Source organism: Cryptomeria japonica, chromosome 7, assembly GCF_030272615.1.
Source record: "Cryptomeria japonica chromosome 7, Sugi_1.0, whole genome shotgun sequence".
NCBI classification, from domain to species: domain Eukaryota; kingdom Viridiplantae; phylum Streptophyta; class Pinopsida; order Cupressales; family Cupressaceae; genus Cryptomeria; species Cryptomeria japonica.
The window spans coordinates 525,557,446-525,579,988 of record NC_081411.1 but is presented as its reverse complement, the minus strand read 5'-3'; the positions used below and the strand labels follow the sequence as shown (position 1 = coordinate 525,579,988).

At 35.3% G+C, this 22,543-nt stretch overlaps 2 protein-coding genes across 3 annotated transcripts in view; both read left to right on the top strand.

Moving 5' to 3' along the window:
- The first annotated feature begins 8,068 nt into the window (after nt 1-8,068).
- The window catches only part of LOC131072407 (phosphatidylinositol N-acetylglucosaminyltransferase subunit P), a 153,200-nt gene continuing 138,725 nt past the window's right edge, over nt 8,069-22,543 (top strand). The window contains exon 1 of one of the 2 annotated variants that reach the window (XM_058008550.1): nt 8,069-8,191. The gene's annotated coding sequence lies outside the window, so the exon portion shown is untranslated. The remainder of the gene's footprint in view (nt 8,192-22,543) is intronic. The other variant, XM_058008549.1, reaches the window with a different exon arrangement.
- Nucleotides 12,163-15,111, top strand: LOC131072406 (uncharacterized). The gene is made up of 6 exons (XM_058008547.2): nt 12,163-12,762; nt 12,878-13,109; nt 13,206-13,358; nt 13,451-13,851; nt 13,960-14,368; nt 14,471-15,111. The coding sequence occupies exons 5-6, from the start codon at nt 14,014-14,016 to the stop codon at nt 15,019-15,021; spliced, it is 906 nt and encodes a 301-aa protein (XP_057864530.2). The 5' UTR covers nt 12,163-12,762; nt 12,878-13,109; nt 13,206-13,358; nt 13,451-13,851; nt 13,960-14,013; the 3' UTR covers nt 15,022-15,111.

Genomic DNA, 22,543 nt, shown 5'->3' with positions numbered 1-22,543 from the left:
ATGAAAGGTGTTATGCTCTGAATGGAAACGCTCTACCAATGTCGTGAACATTCCATGATTCACACATATATCTGGCAAACTAAGAAGATGAGTCAAACCACATACATCAATATGAGCCTGCTCAACTTTAGATAAATGTCAAACTAACGCCATAGTAGGAGGATAAACACATCTAAAGAGCAGAGGAGGTAATCGAACTTGCAAAAACCCAACAACGAAGCATCAGAAAACATTCCAAATGAGCCTACACGAGAAGTAAAACATCAAGAAAATCCAACTGAGTCAAATGCAAAATCAAATTTTCACGTTTAGACCTTCAAAAATGCTCACTGTCTCCCGAACGACAAAACACAGAGGGACATAATCTTGTACGAGTCAGGAATAGCTCTCGTACGACAAAACAACCCCAAACGACAAACTATTGGGTATCGCACGACAAAATGGTCTTTTTACAGACCTGTTGTACGATACAAGGGTTCATGCCGAATGACAATTCAAATGACTTCAAATGACAAAAGATAATTTACCAGTTACTCGTACGAGATAGAATCCTATCTCGCACGATAAAACGTGAAACCTGACCCCACACATGCGAAAAACTTGAAAAATGAGCAAAAAAATTCAAAATTGAAAACATAAAGAGGCTTAAGATCGATCACTTATCGTTGGCTCATAGTTTTGGGGTCGATTATGACGTCTCTGGCGCTCGAATCGATGTTGACGAGTAGGGACCACCATTTTCTTCGCAGAAGGCTTTTTGAATTTTCAAACTTGGAGGGTTAAAATGATTTGAAAATGACACTTTTGTCCCATATAAAGCAAAAAACCTAATTTTTCAACTTGCTCCGATGGACATGAAAATTGTACCCTTAGCTAATTTGGCCGCTCTGATTCCATTTTCAGGATCGAAATCGAAATTCGAGATCATTTTGCTAGTCAATTTCACAATTTGGACCACTTAGCGCTCTTTTCATCAAATGCTCATTTTTTCTTTCAATTCCGCTCAATTTCAACACTGAATTTGAATATTAATTTCAATTCTACACATCAATTATGCACAACAACTTTGCACTCAATTTCTTATCAGTCAACGCTGAATTTTTCAAAAATTCCTTAGGATCAATTTGTGCTCAAATAACTTATTTTCGCCACACAATTGCCTATCATGTACCCTCGCTATTTTTTGATTTCGCTCCCAAGGGGGCATACTCACGACCTTATGACCTCACATCTTCAATGTCGAGAACATTTTTTTCAAATCTTCATCAAAAGTTGAGCAAAATCTTTTTAACTAAAGAAAATCAATTCTTATTGCTAAGGGGCATCTCAGCTTCATTGCTTCACATCAAGTTGAGATCTCTCGATTATCGGAATCAAATCAATTACTAGGGGCATATCAGTTTCATCGCTTCAAATCAAGCTGATATTTGTCTTTCATCTGAACCAATCTCTTAACATTAATCAGTTTCATCGCTTTACATCAAATTGATTATTCGTTTAAACTCAATCAAAAGTTTAAAGAGTATCTTTGATCACACTCAATCTAAGCAGGTGTTCAGTATTCATTTCTTGATCAAGCTGGACAGTTTATCTTCACCGTGTCTTGATCAATCAAGTTCAAGATCGATTTTTATCATCACTCACTGCATCTAAGTTCAATCAAGTTCTAGATCAGTACGATCCGCTTCTTGATCAATCAAGTTCAAGTTTGGTATTTTTTTTTTCTATCGTTCCTCAGTTCAATCAAGTTCGGGAACGGTATCGCTTTAATCAGACTTCATTCAGCTTTGTCGCTTCGAATCAAGCTAAACACCTTGCTCTTCATCTGGTTCGTGATCATTCAAGTTCAGAACTGGCATCTCCTAGACATCACACATTCTTTGAACCAACGCACTGCTCGCACATTAATTCAAAGGGGGGTAAATGTAATACCCTAAAAATGGTCATCTAAACCATGGGCCCCTAATCTCGACAACATCACCAAGGTCCTAACCAAAGACAATTAAATCAATCTTGAGCACACTATTAATTATTTAATCATCAAATATCACATGGCAAATCAATTACTCAATATTAATTAAATATTCATTTAATTAATTGAATCATTTCCAAGAATATCATTTTGATCAATTATCCCATTTTAATTTATTAAATATCCTTGCATATTTAAGTAATTAATAAAATTATCATTTAATCATGCAAAAGGAATTAATTTATTACAAAAGAGGAATTAATTACAAAACAAGAGTTGAATTGAAATTAAAATAAAATAATTGAATTGAGAGAGAAATCAAACTTGAGATATTATTTCTTTTTCTAAATTTAGAACTTGAAATCATAAAAGCAATTAAATTAAATTATTGAATTATTCTCTAAAATTGGAACACAAAGCTTTTCAGAAAAAGAAGTTCAGTTGCATTGAAAAGACTCTTTTCTTGAATAAATAAAAGAATTATCTATTTTTATTACAAATGCATGGAATTAATTTATTATTATTTCCAATGCAACTTGGACTTCTAATTTGAATGCATTTCAATTAAACTAAAATTGGAATCTATCTCAAGGTTAACTAAACCTGATTTCTCAATTATTTTCAATTAATCCTAAATTGAGCTTTTCTCTTGGTAATTCTCTATAAATTCAGTCTTCAGCTCTCATTTCAATTTACCCTAGATATTTTTGAGAACACGCTTGGAGATTATTATCACGCTAATTTTGCTCTGGAGTCATTCAAGATTATTGTGCTTTTTAGATTATTTGCATCCATTTTACTCATCCATCCTTGCTTACATCCATTATTGCTTGAATTGATTATTTGCTTAAATTATTCATCCATTTTGCATCCATATAGTTAATATGATATAGATTAAATCCTTCGTCTTGGTGTAGTCTAGTCATTGGTATTGCTTATAACAATCCGAGAGCAATCTTATACTCGCATCTTTTAGAAGGCAATTAGTCGCTTTGTTATGGTTTATTACTTATTGATTATTGATTACTAACCATGCATATAATGACTTAATTGAAGTGTTGTGCTTGCAGCTATAAACCACTTTTTCACACACACACAATTGGGTCTTCATTTTGGACAAAACTATCTTCATTAGGGAAGTACACCCTACAAGTGACTCTAACTATTTGACGTCTAACAAATTTGTTTCCCTTTGTACCTTGTGCCATTATGTTAAGTGAACCTGCAATGATAAGGTGAACAGAGACAAAGACAGATCATTGAAATGGAATTCTCAATGCCATTGAGATAATTGATGAAATGAAACTCTCAATGCCATTGAGATAATTGATGAATAAACAAATCAATCTTTGTAGGTATAGTTTGTACAAATCCATCATTAAGGATCTTTGAATAAAATAAAATGCAACTGTGTGTGCCTATATATATGTATACATACAAAGACAGATCATTGAAATGAAACCCTCAATGCCATTGAGATAAATGATGACAAACAAATCAATTTCTTTAGGTACCAATGAGTACAAAATCCATCATTAAACATCTTTGAACAAAATAAAATGGTACCGTGTCTCTATTTCTATATGCCTGATAATATAAACAATAACCATATAGCCACAAAACTCGAAACAACCATCATTATAGAAAAACATATGCTATTATGTGTGTTTCTACATGTATATTGTTGATATTCTGTTACATACTAAACAAATCCATCATTGAACATCTTTGAAAAAAATAAAATGTTACTCTCTGTGTGCCTATATATATATAAAAGGGTGCCTATATATATATATATATATATATATATATATATATATATATATATATATATATATATATATATATATATATATATATATATATATATATATATAACAATGAGACATTATATAGGCACACAACTGGAGACACTATATAACAAGGAGAAAAACTAAAAGCACGAGATGCAGGAGTGAAAGATGTAACTGTGATGTGATTAAAAACTGGATATTGCTGATATTCTATTAAGATGCAGATTCATTTCTCAAATGCCTAATAATTGAATGATGTTGTTGTATTTCTCATATGAAATTTATTGGAAGTAATATATTGTATGCCTGATAATATTGTTTACAATGAGTATATTAACAAATTGAAGACATAGAAAACAATGAAAATATCCCAAAAAATCTTCATTTCCCAATTTTTTTAGGGCAATGTAGTTGGCGGTAATTCGTGCCAAGTGGGCCCATAACGTGTATGCGAGAAGGCTGTTATGGGTGTTCAATAGATATTTTGACCACCCATTTTAAACTTTATAATATATATGTGGACACACACACACACACACACATACACACACACACACATATAAAACAACCTTATAGCCAGTATATAGTCACTGTAAGCAATACTTTCAGGCATACACATTAATGAAATGATAAATAATGAAGGGGTTTCGAATAATTATGAATAATAATAAATTATTTTCGCATTATAAACAAAGAGACACCATTTAACAACGCACCCATAAAATGAAATGATAAATAATGAAGGGGTTTCGAAGAAAACAAAGAGATAATCAAATTTTTTGCCATTCTCTATGAGGATTTCAATATTATTATACTGTAAGGATTTCAACATTATTAAATTGTAACAGAGCATTGAAATGAAACTCTATACTGCATACAAAGAAATCATCAATAGACAAAGCATAATGCAGCTACGAAGGAGCTAAACCATAATTGGACATCCAATATGGCTGTTAATAATATTTACAGTGACTATATTGAAAGAAATCCCAGTTTACTAAAAACCGTATAATTTTAATTGAAAAATTTATAGCATTTAACGTTGACTGCAGAGGGAATTTAGTTATTCTGTGTGTACCAACCTGAATGAGCGTCCTTGAATAAGGAATGTGCAAAGCTCAAGAATATGCAGTGAATTGAATTGTAATGAAAGTGACACAAAAAATTATGTCTTATAAAATAATTCGAATGTGGAATATGAATGCATTCTTCGATTGTGGTAGCTGATTTTCAAATTTGAATTTTTGTGGGAAATAGTTGGTCATCTCATATTAAATATGTAGTCCTTCATTGCTTCGAGTCCTTCAGTTTTCTTCTTTGCCTTGAATGAAACTTGATTTTAATTTGATTTTAAGCAAATTCTTGGTTACTAGGGAGCCTTACACCAGTTGTTGCAAATTCATGTACCAATTGTAGATCCATTTAATGTATGAAGTTGTGAAGTGATGTTTGGGAGAATGTACACTTGAGTGTCTAAGAAGTCAAATTTTGATTGTTTTTATGTCACGTAATGCACCAATAGTTGTGCATGTGTAAATGTAATTGGAGTACATTTGTACTTTTTAGCCACTTGCATAAAGTGGTAAATGTAAATATTAAGCTTTAAAAAAAATAAAAATGTTATTATTTGTGCAAGTTGTTTTGTATTAAAATGGAAAACGTACCAGTAGTTGTTTATTTTTTTACTTTTTTGTTGTCAACTACTAATTCATTTGTGAACACATATTGGTGTTTAATTAAATATTTACTGGTATTTTTATATTTATGTACTTACAATTTTTTTTTTAATGTTTTGGGGGGTCAACATGGCAATAAGATAGCGGTTATTGGAACTATTTCAGCTATTGGTGATCTTCTCCTATACTTTATATAAAATTATACTCTAGCTCTAACAAACACGTATAATTTGGATGTGTAAATTATACTTTTTTAATACTATTTTTATATTTTTCTTCTTCCATGTTTTTCAAAATATATATAAATTTTTTTGTAACCTTTTACATTGTTATTAATTGTTTGTGGATTCATGTCCTTGCATACCTTACATGTTTATATATAGTATTAGTTTTCACTTTTAATTTATAATAATTTATAATTTATTTAACATTTTTTTTGTGTCTTTTGTTTTTACATTCATATGCACTTTCACACATACAAACTTCCTACATTCTTACTTGCCTCCATACTTACTCACTTTCATTTTGTATATATCATTTATATTTTTGATCTATATTCTCTCTTTTGCCAAATATTATCTAATTTTTCACTCATATGGTTCTATATGTTATTTAAGATTAGTACTCATACATGCAACATATATGTCATGAATAATATGTCCCCACCATTTGTCATCATCAACATCCTTTATTGTGGGTGATATGAGGGTCCCAGGGGTGTTTAATATTCAAATGTGCATCTCGTATGCTAGAAAGACGTTACCCATAGATTGTATGGAAAGATAATCAAATCAATGACATTTAAATATGGCTGTCTTCAGGAAGTTCCGTTCTAATAGCTCTAAATATAAATTTTATTATTATAATTATTATGTGTTCCTTATTTTGTATTTTGTTATCTCTATTTCTATCTCTTTCTCTCTCTTTCTCAATCTCTCATGCTCCACATCTCTATCTACCTCTTGCTCCTCTCTCTACCTCTTTCTATCCATATCTTTGTACCTATATCTCCACATCTCTCTCTATCCATCTCTATCTCTCCTTATCTCCCTCTATATACATCATTTCCTCCCTCTCCCTCTCCCTCTCCCTAGACCTTTATATCTATATCTCTTTGCTTCTCTATCTCTCCATATTTATTCTTCCATTTCTCCCTCCATATCTATCTCATTATCTCTCTACCTCTATACACCTCCCTTTCTCTACCTCTCTATGTGTCACTTCCTATCTGTATCTATATATTTCTATCTCTCCCCCTCATTCACTCCTTCTCTCTCCCTCTCTATATATTTATCTTTTTCATCTCTATCTATCCCTCTCCTTCTCTCCATATCCCTCTCCTCCATCTCTATCACAAATCTCCATCTCCTTACTCCTCTCACTCTCCTTCATCTATTTATCCCTCCATATATCCCTATCTCTCCCTCTCTCCCAATTCCAAACATAGCATGATCTTATTGGTAATGGAACCTTATTATCTTCCCGATTCAAAGGTTTTCTTTCAACCATATTTGGATCCCTATAAGTGGATGCTTGGTTGATTTGAGGCTATCATTTCTCCATTGAGACCTTTGTTGTACAAAAAAAAAATATTTTCTCAATGACCTACAAATTGACCCCATGTACTACACAAATGTATGCAAAATATATATCAAAATTTACCCCAATTAACCTTCCAAACCTCTTCGGCGTACCCATTACACACCAAGGTGCAATTGCTAGTTATATGTCGTTCAAGTCATTAATTGAACTAACATTTAAAAAAAAAAAAAAATTGATTTTTGCAATGGCTATTCCCAACATGAGCCAATAGAGAGAAAGATAAATGACATTTTTTAAATTATTAAATAAAAAAAAAGTATTATAGCCTATAGAGTTGCTACTCAAATTTTTTAATTCTATACGATGATTGGTTGAACTAATTGAAAATTTGGATGCATGAATGCATTAGTATCATGCCTATGGCAGAGACTAATAATAAGGTGCTCATTTAAACAAACATTGTTGTTATGTGCATGTTTTGGAGTACCTCGTATTAAATGTTTGTCCTCTAACAAATGTAAAAGGTGAGTACAATAAATACCTTGTATTTTAAGATTGTCAAGAAGTTTCATGATCATTTAAACTTGAATATAAGATACATATTAAATAAGAAAGTGTCATTTTCATAACAATAAAATTATTTTATGTTTTAATTTTAAATCATTTGTGTTGGATATAGAAATTATTAATAACAAGATTTATAGTTATTAAAAAGTATTGATATCATTTGGTTTGTATATAAGTTATATTTAAAATAAAAATATGCTTTATATAACAACAAATGATACCATAGCTTTCAAGATAAATTTTTAATCAAATCTTTAAAAATTCATTTTAAAGACACTCTAAATATTGCGATACAACGAATTGCATGATGCATCACAATTCTAATTCTTGATTGTAGATAAACAAAAGTCTCTATGTCAAAAAAAAAAAAAAAGAAAAAAGAGGAAAAAAAAAAAAGAAAGTTAAAAAAATTTCTCTGTCCCAATTTTTTTTTTTATATCATATTTTTTTAATTTAAAATATTCAAATTTCAAAATGAGTATAAAATTATCCCTTCGTTAAATTTCAAAAGGACTATAAAATTATCGCTTCATCAAATTTACATCCAAACACTTATTTAACACATTTATTTTCCATTGTCGTTTTGTCTATATCGACAAGTCGAATGCTTCACTGATGAGCCCTACTTCAACTGTTCCAAGGTACGGATGTCCTCCTTTGTAAATGAATCATACCTTTATATTCATTGCAAATTACATATTATTCTGAATAAAACCCAAAGTCATTCAGATGAAGAATGGCTTTCCCAAAAAGAGTTCCTTTAAGTTCCGATGATCCGTTAGTTGCCCTAGTTTTTGATATTCTGAATTCATTTTCAGCATGGATTTTTACGTCGCGTTGCTTGTTTCTCACTCTTATTTTCTCTGCTATGATGATGAATTTAAGAGAATGTATTAAAAAAATTGTTTTTTTAAGCTGACAAAAACTGCACACCTCAATTTGTTCATATATAATTTTTGCAAGAATCGACAATGTTTGTTTAAATAATTACTAAAATAGATATCTGGAAATAAGACCGCTAGCAGTTTTGGCATGCCTTCTTGACTCTCTGCCTTGTGGTGGTTATCCATGTGATGTGCATAATTTACAAGCAATTTATCTCGTTGCCATATATCTATGATATTATTTCATTCCATGTCACTACTCTTCTCCAAATTTATTATATTTAAAAGGGCATTTTAGTATGCAAGGTTAAGGGATTAAACCGAGCCTGGAAATTGCAAACAAATTCCATGTTTGAGACCTAATGCAAAATGTATTAACTTTCATGTCAGACAAGTCATGGCGATACTGATTGTACTATTCACCTGCCAGAAATAATTATGCCACACGATTCTGTTGATACAGTCTTCAGATATAAATGGATACATTCGCCCCAATTAAAATCATACATTACGCTTTTAACAGATGAAAGAAGAAATTAAAACGCTAGAGATGAGAGAAGAAATTAACATGCTTCGCATAGAATGTATAATTGCCATCTCCTTCATGATAAATGTTCCATTCTTTAATTAATGCTGAATTTCATCTGGGTTTCGTTTGAAGTAGAATTCGTATATTGTTTTGTTCACTTATTTGTCCTTCAGCAAAAATAAGTGAGGGGTATGAACATCTTGAATAATTTTTGGGGAACTAAATAAAAGGATTTTAATGTTGAAGAAACGGGGACGGTTTGTTATTGTCCTAATTTTAGATAGTTTTTCGACTTCTATCCTCAGAATTCGACTAGATTAGCGGAAGTAAAGTACATCCTGCAAGATACTAGGATTTTACACAAAAGAAAGTTGTACTGAGATCTGTGACTTTCTGGCACGAGCATCATTGTAGGAAGTCTTTAAATTCACGTGTGCTTCAACTAGGTCCTAGCCAAAGAAACGGGACTCGGACTCGGCTCGGACTCGGCAAGGCCAACTCGGACTCGGACTCAGGACTCGGCGTCAGACTCGGCTCCAGACTCGGCTGGACTCGGGATAGTGAAAAACTCAAGAAATTTAGAGATTTTTAAATATAAACTCGGCTGGACTCGGGATAGTGAAAAACTCAAGAAATTTAGAGATTTTTAAATATTTAAAACTTGTTTCAGACACCCTTTATTGAATACACCTTAAAGACACAATAACATCATCAAACTCGGCTCATTTGATTACATACACAAGTATACATCAATCACATAAGCATAAACGCAAATTGTAGCTGAAGAAAATAACAAACATAGATATATAAATATTGTCAAATGTATACAATATTACAAAACTCATGGAATAAAAAATCCATGTCATCATATGATCATCATCAAATGTTTCATACAAATACCAAAGGTAAATACAACTACAAGTCTATGGCTCAGAGGAGCCTGCACCCTCCGGCCCCAGGCCCCTGCGAAGGCGTCTAAGGTAGGTCCTGGATGATTTGACTACCATAGCCGCTCCCCGTGACACCATGCCATGCTCACCAACATCAGGAACATCCGTGTCACTATCTGCCTCTGAATCTCCTGTCTGTGCTCGTGCTCTCCGCTCCTCCTCTGCCATGGCTACAGTCTCAACCTCTATATCTACCTGGTCAATCCAATCAATGTCAGACTCGGAGGTTAAATTTTCTCTACTTCTATCGACGCAGTTTCCCCCATATTTTTCGACGGGGGTTTGGGGGTAGCGCCCCCAAGGTGGGGTCAAGGGGCAGTGCCCCTTGCGCGCTCCCTGTCGCGATACAGGGCGAGGTCGAGGGGCAGCGCCCCGCGAGGCCAAAAAAACTTATTACAAGTCTGAATTAGGGTTTCTTTGAGAGTCTTCCTTAGGGCCTGGTTTTGCTCTTGTTGCTAATTGGGTCTTGCTTGGTGAGTGAGTATCATTCTTGAAGGTCCAAGCTAGGTCAAGTTGGTGAGTGATAAAGTCTGGAATGTCATCCCGATCTTCAAATGCCCTGAAATTTGGCTAAGTCTGGAATGTCCTGATCCTGAAATTTGACTAAGTCTGCAAAACTGAAGAATCCTCCAAAAACTAGATTTTGCAATATAATTCCTGGAGGCCCGAAACCACTCTCAAACATCCTGACAGTATATATGGAATATAACTTAAAGTATAAGTGACATTTCCTTCTTTCTTATACTTAAATGTTATATTCCATAAAATAATCCTGACGGAGAGACCAAAATGTCAAATTTCGCCTTTCCAAAAAAACTTATTACTTTTTAAAATGTTTTTTTTTTGGTCATTTTATTAACCCAGCCAGTAGCCGAGTCTGAGGCTCAGGACTCGCCGAGTTTGGCGATTTTGAGCCAAAATCGCCAACTCGGCGAGTCTGGCGAGTTTACTCTCCAGACTCGGCCGAGTCCGAGTCCGAGCCCCTGGGACTCGTTTGGCCTGACTCGGACTCGGACTCGCCGAGTTTGGGCGATTTCGGGCGAGTCTCGTTTCTCTGGTCCTAGCCAATACTTAATCTACAATTTGCAGAGCATACAACACACACCTTGGATACCGCCCTACAGAAAGACTTTAATAGAATATAACTTTTCCTTTGTTGGAAACTCTGATGCCGACCTTATAATGTTGAGAATTGGCTTTGATTTAACTCTTTTTCTATCCAAATTAAACTGGCATAGAGGAGGACCTGCAATAGGATTACAATACAGTATTAGAATCTGCTTTCTTGCACTTTGTCAATCAATACTAAATTCCACCACACCACCTTGCAGTCTTTGGCAGACTGAAGCTGGATCTCAACCCGTGTTTTATGGAGGTATCATTGGTTTATTTTTTTTCTTTAGATGACATAATTATTTTCTTTTACAGACTCGGAATCACAGTTATCATTTTTGTAGTCCAATGTTATTCTTAAGTCCCCGAAGCACTTCAAGTTACCTTTATTTTGCCCGTTGTCCAAGAATTTAGCTTGAGAGAAGCCCAAGTGGATTGCATGGTAAAAATGGTGATGTTTTGACCAGAGAAATGAGAATCGCCCGAACTTGCCCAAACTCGGTGAGTCCGGGTCTGAGTCATGCCTCCCGAGTCTGCAGAGCTCGGACTCGGACTCGGCTTAGTCCAGGAGGCAAACTCGCCAGTCTCACCGAGTTGGCGAGTTTGGCCGCCAAACTCGATGAGTCTCGTGCCTGAAACTCGGCCACGGGCTGGGTTAAACAAAATGACAAAAAAAAAACATTTAAAAAAGTTTTTTTAACTTCTTTTTTTTTTGTTATTTATCCTTAGCCCCTAAAAGTGAACTTCATTTCATTCACTTGCAAAAATAGGAGTAAAGTGAGTTGTGAAGAAAAACAAGGGTGCATTGAAGAAAAACCAACAAGGAGGAAGCTCAAGATTTCTTCCATTTATCACATTGGGGCTGCATTGTGTTTGGATTTGGTGCATCAAGAGTTGGATAGGAAGAGTTTGCAGCTCATTTCAAGCTTGTTGTAAGAGGTAAGATTGTTTTTTTTGAGGTTTTTTTGTTTCTTGTATGCAAAAATTCCATTTTCTATTCATTTATTTTGAAAGTTTTACATTTTCTTCCAAAATCTTTTGTATGTTACTATGTAGGGTTGTATGTAGGTTTTGTAATTTATTTTAAAAAAAAGTAGGATTTGACAAACCCTACAATTTTTAAAATTTTTTTTTTACAAACCCTACCTTATTTTTTCTGAAAAAAATGTTCAATGAGAATGAATGCACAACAAAGAATGAATGTATTAATTTCTTTTTGTATTTGTAATGTTTTATTGTAGCAACCTTCACTTTCTTATTTGCCTCAAGTTTCACAAAACTATCATACAATGTCTTCTAGTGGTAGTGGGAGTGTTAGCATTGGATCTAGAATTCGTAAATCTAGGTTGGATACCTTCTTTGCGCCTCACACTACTCCTGGGTCCCAACAGTCGCTTGAGAGCATGGGTTGAATGAATGCACAACAAAGAATGAATGTATTAATTTCTTTTTGTATTTGTAATGTTTTATTGTAGCAACCTTCACTTTCTTATTTGCCTCAAGTTTCACAAAACTATCATACAATGTCTTCTAGTTCTTCTAGTGGTAGTGGGAGTGTTAGCGTTGGATCTAGAATTCATAAATCTAGGTTGGATACCTTCTTTGCGCCTCACACTACTCCTGGGTCCCAACAGTCGCTTGAGAGCATGGGTTGGAACAAGGAGGTCCATGATGCCCGCTAAAATGGCAGTTGGCAGGTTTTGGGTCTACAATAGTGTTCCATTCTTTATAGCCAGGTGAATGTTTTATGTTTGATTGTTTTAATTTTTATGCTTTGATTCTTCATTTTATTTTTTCTCGTACATACTACATAGTACATACTTAACTTATCTCATTTAATATTTGTGACAGGTCTCCTTATTGGCAAGAAATGGTTGATGCCCTTACCATATGTGGGACGGGGTTCAAAGCCCCTTTTGAGTCTGATTTGAGGGGACCCATTTTGACTCAATTGGTGAATGATGTGAAGAAGGAATTAGTGAACAACGCCAGATATGGAGCTCTAAAGGTTGCACCATCACGACTGATGGTTGGACGGATAGGAGAGATAGAACTCTCCTTAATTTTCTTGTTTCTTCTGCAGGTGATTGATTAATTTTAGTTTCATTTAGTCATTAATTTTTTATTTTTCATTTAATATTGAATGATCATTGATCTTGCTTTATTTTTTTTATTTTAGGGGGCACTGTTTTCATCAAGTCCATTGATGTCTCTGCCCATTGCAAGAATGCCACCTACCTATGTGAGCAGATAGAGGAGGTGATTGATGAGGTGGGTGAGGAGAACATGGTACAGGTGGTGACCAACAATGCAACAAATTATGTTGCTGCAAGTAAACTTTTGATTACAAACTAATTTTGTTTGCAAATTAATTACTATTTTGTAACTTCATTAATTATAGTGCAACAAATTATGTTGCTGCAGGTAGACTATTGATGGAGAGGCACCCATCTATAGTTTGGACTCCATGTGCCGCCCATTGCATTGACCTCATGTTGGAGGATATTGGAAAACTCCCATGGGTCAAGAGATGTGTAGAAAGGGCAAGAAATGTGTGCAAATTTGTATATAATCATTAATGGGTGTTGGCTCTTATGAGACAATACACAGAGTAGAAAGAGCTAGCTCGTCTAGGAATCACAAGATTTGCCTCAAACTTCATCACATTGCAGTCCATGCTTCGCTGTAAGTCGGCCTTGAGACGTATGATTGTTGGTGAGGAGTGGTCTTCCTCATCCTATGTTGCCACCCTTGCAGGGAAAGATATGGCAGACTACATTTTTGATGAGCGAGACTTTTGGATCCCTTGTGATGAGATAGTGAAGGTAAATTTTTTATTAACTCTACAATTCAACTTTTTGTTTTTTAACTTATTCATCATATTCTCTTATTTGCTCATTTTTCTAAATTACACAATATTTTCAATTTTGCAGTTTGTTAAGCCCTTGGTGGTTTTGTTGTGAGTTGCGGATGGAGAAAAGCCCGCAATGGGCTACATATATGAGGGCATGGATAGGGCAAAGGAGGGCATCAAATCCGTCTATGGAGGAGATGAGAGCAAGTATGGTCCCATTTGGGAGATCATTGATAGGAGATGGCATCATCAGCTTCACAGGCCCATCCATGCAGCAGCCTATTATCTGAATCCGGCATTCCATTTTAGCCCTACTTTCAAGGCTAATGTGGAGGTCCTTAATGGGCTATACTCAATCATGGAGAAGATGGCACTTGCTGGTTCTACTCAGACAAAGCTTATTCGAGAGCTACAGTTGTTCTCAAATGCACAAGGAGAGATCTTCTCTCGTCCTATCACCAAAGAAAGTAGGACAACTATGATGCTAGGTAAAAATAAATTGGAAGGCTTAATTTTAGTTTTTATTGTATATTGTTAAATGAGTTTATGAGTGAGACTGATTTTATTTATTTTTCTCATTTCAAACTCAGATAATTGGTGGAGATTTTTTGGCCCAACGACACCAAATCTTCAAAAGTTGGCCATTCGCATCTTGAGCCAACCATGCAGCGCATCTGGTTGTGAACGCAATTGGAGTATGTTTGAGCACATACACTCCAAGAGGCGCAATAGATTATCCGTGGAGAAGATGAATGATCTCGTCTTTGTTCACTACAACCTCCGCTTGAGAATGAGAAAGAATGCATTAGTTGACATCTGTCCTATCATTCTAGATGAGGTTGATCCTGATGCAGAGTGGGCCACTGAGACAAATCCTGTGGCTGTCTTTAGTGATGATGACATTGATTGGATCGACCGGGTAGATATAGAGGCTGAGGTTGTAGCCATGGCAGAGGAGGAGCGGAGAGCACGAGCAGAGATAGGAGATTCAGAGGCAGATAGTGACACAGATGTTCCTGATGTTGGTGAGCATGGCATGGTGTCACGGGGAGCGGCTATGGCTGCCGAATCATCCAGGACCTACCTTAGACACCTTCGTAGGGGGCCGGGGCCAGAGGGTGCACGCTCCTCTAAGCCATAGGCTTGTAGTTGTATTTACCTTTGGTATTTGTATGGAACATTTGATGATGATCATATGATGACATGGATTTTTTATTCCATGAGTTTTGTAATATTGTATACATTTGACAATATTTATATATCTATGTTTGCTATTTCCTTCAGCTACAATTTGCATTTATGCTTATGTGATTGATGTATACTTGTGTATGTAATCAAATGAGCCGAGTTTGATGATGTTGTTGTGTCTTTAAGGTGTATTCAATAAAGGGTGCATGAAACAAGTTTTAAATCTTTAAAAATCTTTAAATTTCTTGAGTTTTTCACTTTCCCGAGTCCAGTCGAGTCTGACTCCGAGTCTTGAGTCCGAGTCTGAGTTGGCCTTGTTGAGTCCGAGTCCCGTTTCTTTGGTTTTGACAGAGGACTTGCAAGGCCTACTTAGAGCAGATGGTGAAGAATTACAAGTATATAGGGGGAAGAAGATGGTCGTTGCAAGAAGCCTTCACGCTACTATCATTTTTACTATTTGACTTTCATAATTCCTTCGGACTACTGATGGATAATCGAGGTGTTGCTCAAATAATAGGAATCCCAAGCAATCGATCACTATCATGGAGAGTGTGATTGAGTAGTATTCTTTTTTCTTTTCAAATCACTGATACACATGGCAGCTCCAATCTTGGTAAGTTGTTGAATTTTTCGTTGTCACTCCTTGAAGAAATCCTTATTGCTCCAACCTTATCACTCATATGTGAAAGTAGAGTACTATGGGAGAATAGAGTGGCATTGAAACAGATGGTATGCAAGTGTAAGAACAACCCCTAATTTTTTTTTTTTTTTTTGCAATAAGAAATGACAACATAAACTTGCATTTAAGAGAACACTCTGCTATTATAATCTGATATCAAATTCAGCATGCATACATTGACTGTTGCAACTTATTATGATTGGAAATCAGAGGACAACAGTGCATTGAATATACATTAGTTTGTAAACATCCGTAATTTGGGATATTATTAAAAGCAGAGGTAGAAATGAGCATCACAGGTCTGAAACGTCACATGGAGCAAGATACAGGACTGCTGTTCACCATTTGCAGGAAGAGGTAGCCATAGAAAACCTTCAAAGACAACTTGCTAGCAATAAGAGTTGTAAGTCAAGTAGCTTGGTGCATCAAAAGCTAAGTGGCTGATTTGGGTACGGGATATGGGTTTGGGTATGGCAATTGTTTTCCCTTGGGTATGGGTACGGGTACAAGTATGTCCGTAAACACATACACACACATATATTCAAACATCAAAAATTATAAAATTATAAAATATAACTATAATTTTATAAGTATAAGAAGAGTGATACTCATAAATTTATAATTGCCAATAAATAAATTTTTTAAATACCTCATAATATCATATTAATAATTTACAAAAATGATAATATTTAAGTCTCTAAATGTCAATACATAATGAAAATGTAAATTACAATTCATATTCATCTTCATTCGAAGCATCAAGGTCAACATTTGGCTCAACTTCATTTGAACCACAATCCATTAGATTGTCATTCCCACTAGCTTCGTCTATGTCAAGTGCAAGAGTTGCCTCATCTATAGAGACTTGGGCAAGTTGTGCAACTATAGCATCTAAATCAGCAACTTCCAGAACCAGCTAGGAGAAAAAAAATGGTGAGAATACAAGTTTTGTGTTGAAAAAATGAGGTCAAATGACAAAATGAAGGAAAGGTAGGGCAAAATTAGGGTTGGGGGGGCATTTTTAATTTTTAAATGATTTTTTGTGACTTGTGGGGCTCTTTTTTGGATGCCCATGGTGCCAGAAACGCTCGGGTTCACCCAAGGTTTGCCTCGGGTGTTAGGTTCAAACCCAAGTCTAAACCCAAGGCCAAACCCAGACCCAAACCCAAACCCATGAATCCGATAACATAGATCAAAAGTAACCAGCCTCTTTCAACACCACCCAAACTCACCCAAACAACCAAGAATGACCAGCAAAGTGTATTTCAGTCAACTACCAATCAATCTGGGCGTTGGTACTACTTGTGAGATCTCACTAAAACCTCTTAAATTACCTAGCAAACCTTGGAAATTCACCACTAAGACTCTCCAACCTCCTTAGTAGACTTTGGTGCCCTCAAACAAGTTATAACGGCCCCAAAACACAAGGTGTTTGAGCCTAGATTTTCCAGTGTCCTCCTCAACTAGGTGTACGACTTGCTTGGAATGGTACAACCCTTCTAGGAAATAAATCTCAGTAGATAACCACCGTCCAAAGCTCCAAACCTGATCGCCCAATGGTGAAAAGTGCTATGGTAAAGTACCCAGAATCATTTGTCTCACCCTTTCAACTTGTCATCCCAAAAAGAGGTGTACAACCAGCATAATGAGGTGTACGACCAGACCCAAAAAGCCCTGCAAATCACTTGGATTAATGCCAAAAATGCCCAAGAACCAATGCCAATATTTATTGAAAACTCCAATCAATTTACCTTGAAAAGCTTCATTTTGTGCAACCCTGGATTCCCAAAAGTTCATTAAAATCAGTGTGTTTCCTATGTGAAAACACCAAACCAACTAGGATGGATCTTTCACCATTGAAACTAGTATATATTGATGAAGGTTTCTATCCTGAGTCAACTCTTGGTAGAACTCAATGTTCACTCCAACAACATGTCAATATGTGTGCAACTTTGAATGAATGAAAGTGAGAGCCAAAACTTCTTTATATAGACTTGGAGGAAAAAGGGGGAATTTAAAATTTCAAATCGATCCATTTCCCTTGAAAAGGCCCTGATAACAATTTTAAAAACAACTTAATTCCAAGTTCCCCTTTTCCCAGGCGTCCAACTTGGGGACCATAACATCACTTTAAATTTTAAAATAATAGAACACTAAAGTGAATATTAAAATGCTACTTTATAACTTTTCTGCAAATATTCAAATAATTCCAACCACATTGTGGAAAGCCTCGCCAGGGCACCAAGAACTGAAACTGATCATGTTGAGACATATTTGATGCCGAAGAAAAGTGCTAGGTGCCAAAACGAGCACTTACCGTAAATAGCAGTATTCTCCCAGAACTATGGAGAACAACCTAGAAGGCCAAAAATGCTACAAAGAGCGTTGCCATCAACTAGAACACCATCACAATTGTTGGAAAGTCAAGAAAACTAAAACTGAGCTCTCCAAGAAAACACGAGTCCCCTAACCACCACCAATTAGCTCGTAGGGATCTAGGAATAGGCTAATGGGAAACATTAGCTGACTATGTCTGAGAAGGGAGCATTATAGGAAGTGTCTTGGGTCTGTCTAATGACATACCTACTTGCAAGGGCAGTCCATAGTATGAAAGTATAGTTGCCTCCTTTCACTAGAATTATACCCAAACAGAAAATAACTCTGCCAGAATGATAATAAACATTTATGCAATAAAACACAACTAAGGTAATTATGACCTGTTAAGCCCACTGTTCTCCTTAACTATCAAGTCCAACAAGCTAATCTATACACAAAATAGTATGTACAGTTGACAGCAGCAGTGTCCCTAACCTCTTCAAATACCTCTCTGTAATGCCCCCTTTTGGGAGGACACTAAATCTTGCCCAATATACTTGTAGAATTATTGCAGGTTATGTATTTTCAGTCTGCTGTGGTAATTTGGACAGATTCAATTCAATGTTGTTTCCCTCTTTAAATGCACAGGTTTGGTGTTTATATCAATCTGATTTGCTGCCTATACTCAGATATATATATGTGTGAATGAGAATCCTTTCTATTCCATCAGGTCTGATTTTATGGTTATTGATTTAATTTTTCCTCTTCTTTTCCTTCGATGCCTGCTTTATTATTGCTTGCAGATTTGCATTTGTGTTCTGATCTCTCTGATAAATGTTCATATTATTCTTCCAGATTTTCTTATAATTCTGATTTAGGTTTGCTTTTAATGCTTCAGATATTTTGTTCTATTCCATGGATCCTTCCTTCTCAAATGAAAACTTCTCTACTATATATCCTCCAATGTGAGGGAGAGTGACACCTTCTTAAAGATCACAACCTTTCACAATTACCACCCTTCGAAAGGGTCACAACCTTTCATCAGTGCTGCCCCTTTGAAAGAGACACTTCCTTATCTTCTTCCCATTAATGCTTCATTAATTCCTTTGCTCCCTTCTTTCTTCCTTTTTTTCCTTTTCTCCCCAAACGAAGTTCTCTTTTCTCCCTTTTATATCTCATGTTTGAGGGAGTCTCAACTTTTCATTTCATGCCTTTTGACCATTCATTAAACTTAACTAATTTTTAATTATTTTGATTTTTATTTTTATTAGTTTATATTTTAATTTATTATTATTTATTAATAAATTCTATTTCAACAAGGGGACATTACAGTCCGCCCTTCCCAAAATTGCTTGTCCTCAAGCAATGTAGGTTTCTAAGAACTGAATAAATCAACCCTTGTAGATTAGTATTTCTTCTTTAATTTGGCTTTACCCAACACTTGCACCATACTATGGATATTTCTTTATGTTAAAGCATGGGCGATCTTAACATATATTTAAATGAGGATTAGAAGCATGGCACATTTTTATGACCTCAAATGTAACTTATATCTTTCTAGTTATTCACATCTCTAGAGCATATTAAGTATGAACCAAACATGGAGCATACACATAAAAACATGAAGTATACACATGAATATATGCAAACACGGAGCATACACATGAATATATGCAGTCACGGAGTATACAAACAAATACACATGTTGCTAGATCCCTTCAGTGGGTCTAACCCTATCTTTCCATTTGAGCCAGAAAGTGGGCCTAACCCCAATCTTTCTGCTCCTAATCCATTTTGAGTCAAAAAGTGGGCCTAACCCCAATGCTTCTGCTAATCCATTTTGAGTCAAAAAGTGGGCCTAACCCCAATCCTTCTGCTGCTAATCCATTTTGAGTCAGAAAGTGGGCCTAACCCCAATCCTTTTGCTCCTAATCCATTTTGAGTGAGAAAGTGGGCCTAACCTCAATCCTTCTACTCTTAATCCATTTTGAGCTAGAAAGTGGGTCTAACCCCAATCTTTCTACTCCTAATCCATTTCGAATCAAAAAGTGGACCTAACCCCAATCTTTTTGCTCCTATTCCATTTCGAGCCAAAAAGTGGGCCTAACCCCAATCCTTCTGTTCTTAATACATTTCGAGTCAAAAAGTGGGCCTAACCCCAATCCTTCTGCTCCTAATCCGTTTCAAGTCAAAAAGTGGGCCTAACCCCAATCTTTCTGCTCCTAATCCATTTTGAGTCAGAAAGTGGGCCTAACCCCAATCTTCATGCTCTTGTATGCTCATTGACATGTCGTAAACTTTCTCCAATACGCTTCAAACATTTGCTTAATATGTCCCATAGATCTCGAGGATGTAAGCGCGCTATAATTACTAGATTGGCTTCTCCATAAAGCTCCATCTGTTTATCGTCCCTTCTTCTCTTGCTTGGATGCTTTTAAGATCTTCCTCATCATGCCTTGTTTTCTTACTTGGATTTCCTTTTGTTTCACTGTTGAACATTGCCTCTATATTATGTAATTGGCTTTCTTCCTTTCTCTTTTGATAGCCCTTAAAGCTTGTTGACTTAATTGCATTAACTAATTTCCCTCAGGCTGGCAGGAACATGCTCTGATACCACTTGTAATGTCCCCTTTTGGGAGGACACTAAATCTTGCCCAATATACTTGTAGAATTATTGCAGGTTATATATTTTCAGTTTGCTGTGGTAATTTGGACAGATCCAATTCGATGTTGTTTCCCTCTTTAAATGCATAGGTTTGGTGTTTATATCAATCTGATTTGCTGCCTATACTCAGATATATATATGTGTGAATGAGAATCCTTTCTATTCCATCAGGTCTGGTTTTCTGGTTATCGATTTAATTTTTCCTCTTCTTTTCTTTCGATGCCTGCTTTATTATTGCTTGCGAATTTGCATTTGTGTTCTGATCTCTCTGATAAATGTTCATATTATTCTTCCAGATTTTCTTATAATTCTGATTTAAGTCTGCTTTTAATGCTTCAGATATTTTGTTCTATTCCATAAATCCTTCCTTCTCAAATGAAAACTTCTCCACTATATATCCTCCAATGTGAGGGAGAGTCACACCTTCTTAAAGGTCACAACCTTTCACAATTACCACCCTTCGAAAGGGTCACAACCTTTCATCAGTGCTGCCCCTTTGAAAGAGACACTTCCTTATCTTCTTCCCGTTAGTGCTTCATTAATTCCTTTGCTCCCTTCTTTCTTCCTTTTTTTCCTTTTCTCCCCAAATGAAGTTCTCTTCTTTCCCTTTTATATCTCATGTTTGAGGGAGTCTCAACTTTTCATTTCATGCCTTTTGACCATTCATTAAACTTAACTAATTTTTAATTATATTAATTTTATTTTTATTCTTTTATATTTTAATTTATTATTATTTATTAATAAATCCTATTTCAACAAGGGGACATTACACTCTCAAGTTTACAACAATGGCAACAATCATGCTTGACATTTGAGGACAGCATGTCCTGTCTTTTTTTTTGATTCTTTAGGTGCGATTATTTAGGCTGCTTCTACATCAGTCCAGGTCACAATGGACACCTCCTCCCCGCTAACATCTGCATTATACAAAATATTCAACTCTTAATCAACTTAGAAGCTACATATTCAAATTAAATCCACCTGGAAGCCACAATGGAAGTCCAAGAGTGACCACTTGAAATTCCACCTTTAGATGTGTCTATGGAGATTCGAACTTGGATATCCATCTTGAGAACCTTATGTCCTTGCCATTTGAACACAACCCCATTGACAAGCAATGACTTGTCTTGACAATGTTTCAATTAATCATTTTGATCAGCAACATTTCCTATAATTTTGACAGCAGTATCAATGTCCATATTAATTGTTTAATGGTACTAATAATTATGCTACTGAACACCATGTTGATAAAAAATGATACATATCACAATAATGATAGAATGCAATTGATCAGTGATCATAAGAAGATAACTAATCACAGAAGGATAGTTATATCAAAAGAAAATAACGATGACAACGATCTCAACTGGTATTAGATTATTAGCAGCTTATATGTAAAAATGAAAATTCCAAACAATTACCTCAAGAATACAAATTTGTTTACAAATGAAGTAGTAGCAACATCTAGTGATAAATAGAAATGACAGCAAGTCAACAACAGCACTAACATTGGCAATTTAATAATAATGACAAGTCAAAGGATAGCATAATCATTTGACATTTTTGTCTACTAATGATTGCTAACAAATCATAAATAATGACACCAGTGTTCTCAAAGGCAACAGGGAGAGTCACCAGTTATAATAAAAACAGTCATATTCCCTATTCACAAGGTTCGAAAACTTGATTCTACCAAGTGTCTTCACAAATTGTAGATAACTATGCTCATTTTTGAAATAGCGACAGCAACAATTGCCGCTGTCCTTTGGCAATAGATATTAGATATAATTGCTATTCAATAATGACAGCTGGAAA

What these genes read in the sequence shown, in the direction of transcription:
- LOC131072406 (XM_058008547.2), top strand. Translation starts at nt 14,014, where the DNA reads ATGGGCTACATATATGAGGGCATGGATAGGGCAAAGGAGGGCATCAAA. An exon ending in TAGGACAACTATGATGCTAG is followed by an intron (nt 14,369 to 14,470) that starts GTAAAAATAAAT and finishes TTTCAAACTCAG; the next exon opens with ATAATTGGTGGAGATTTTTT.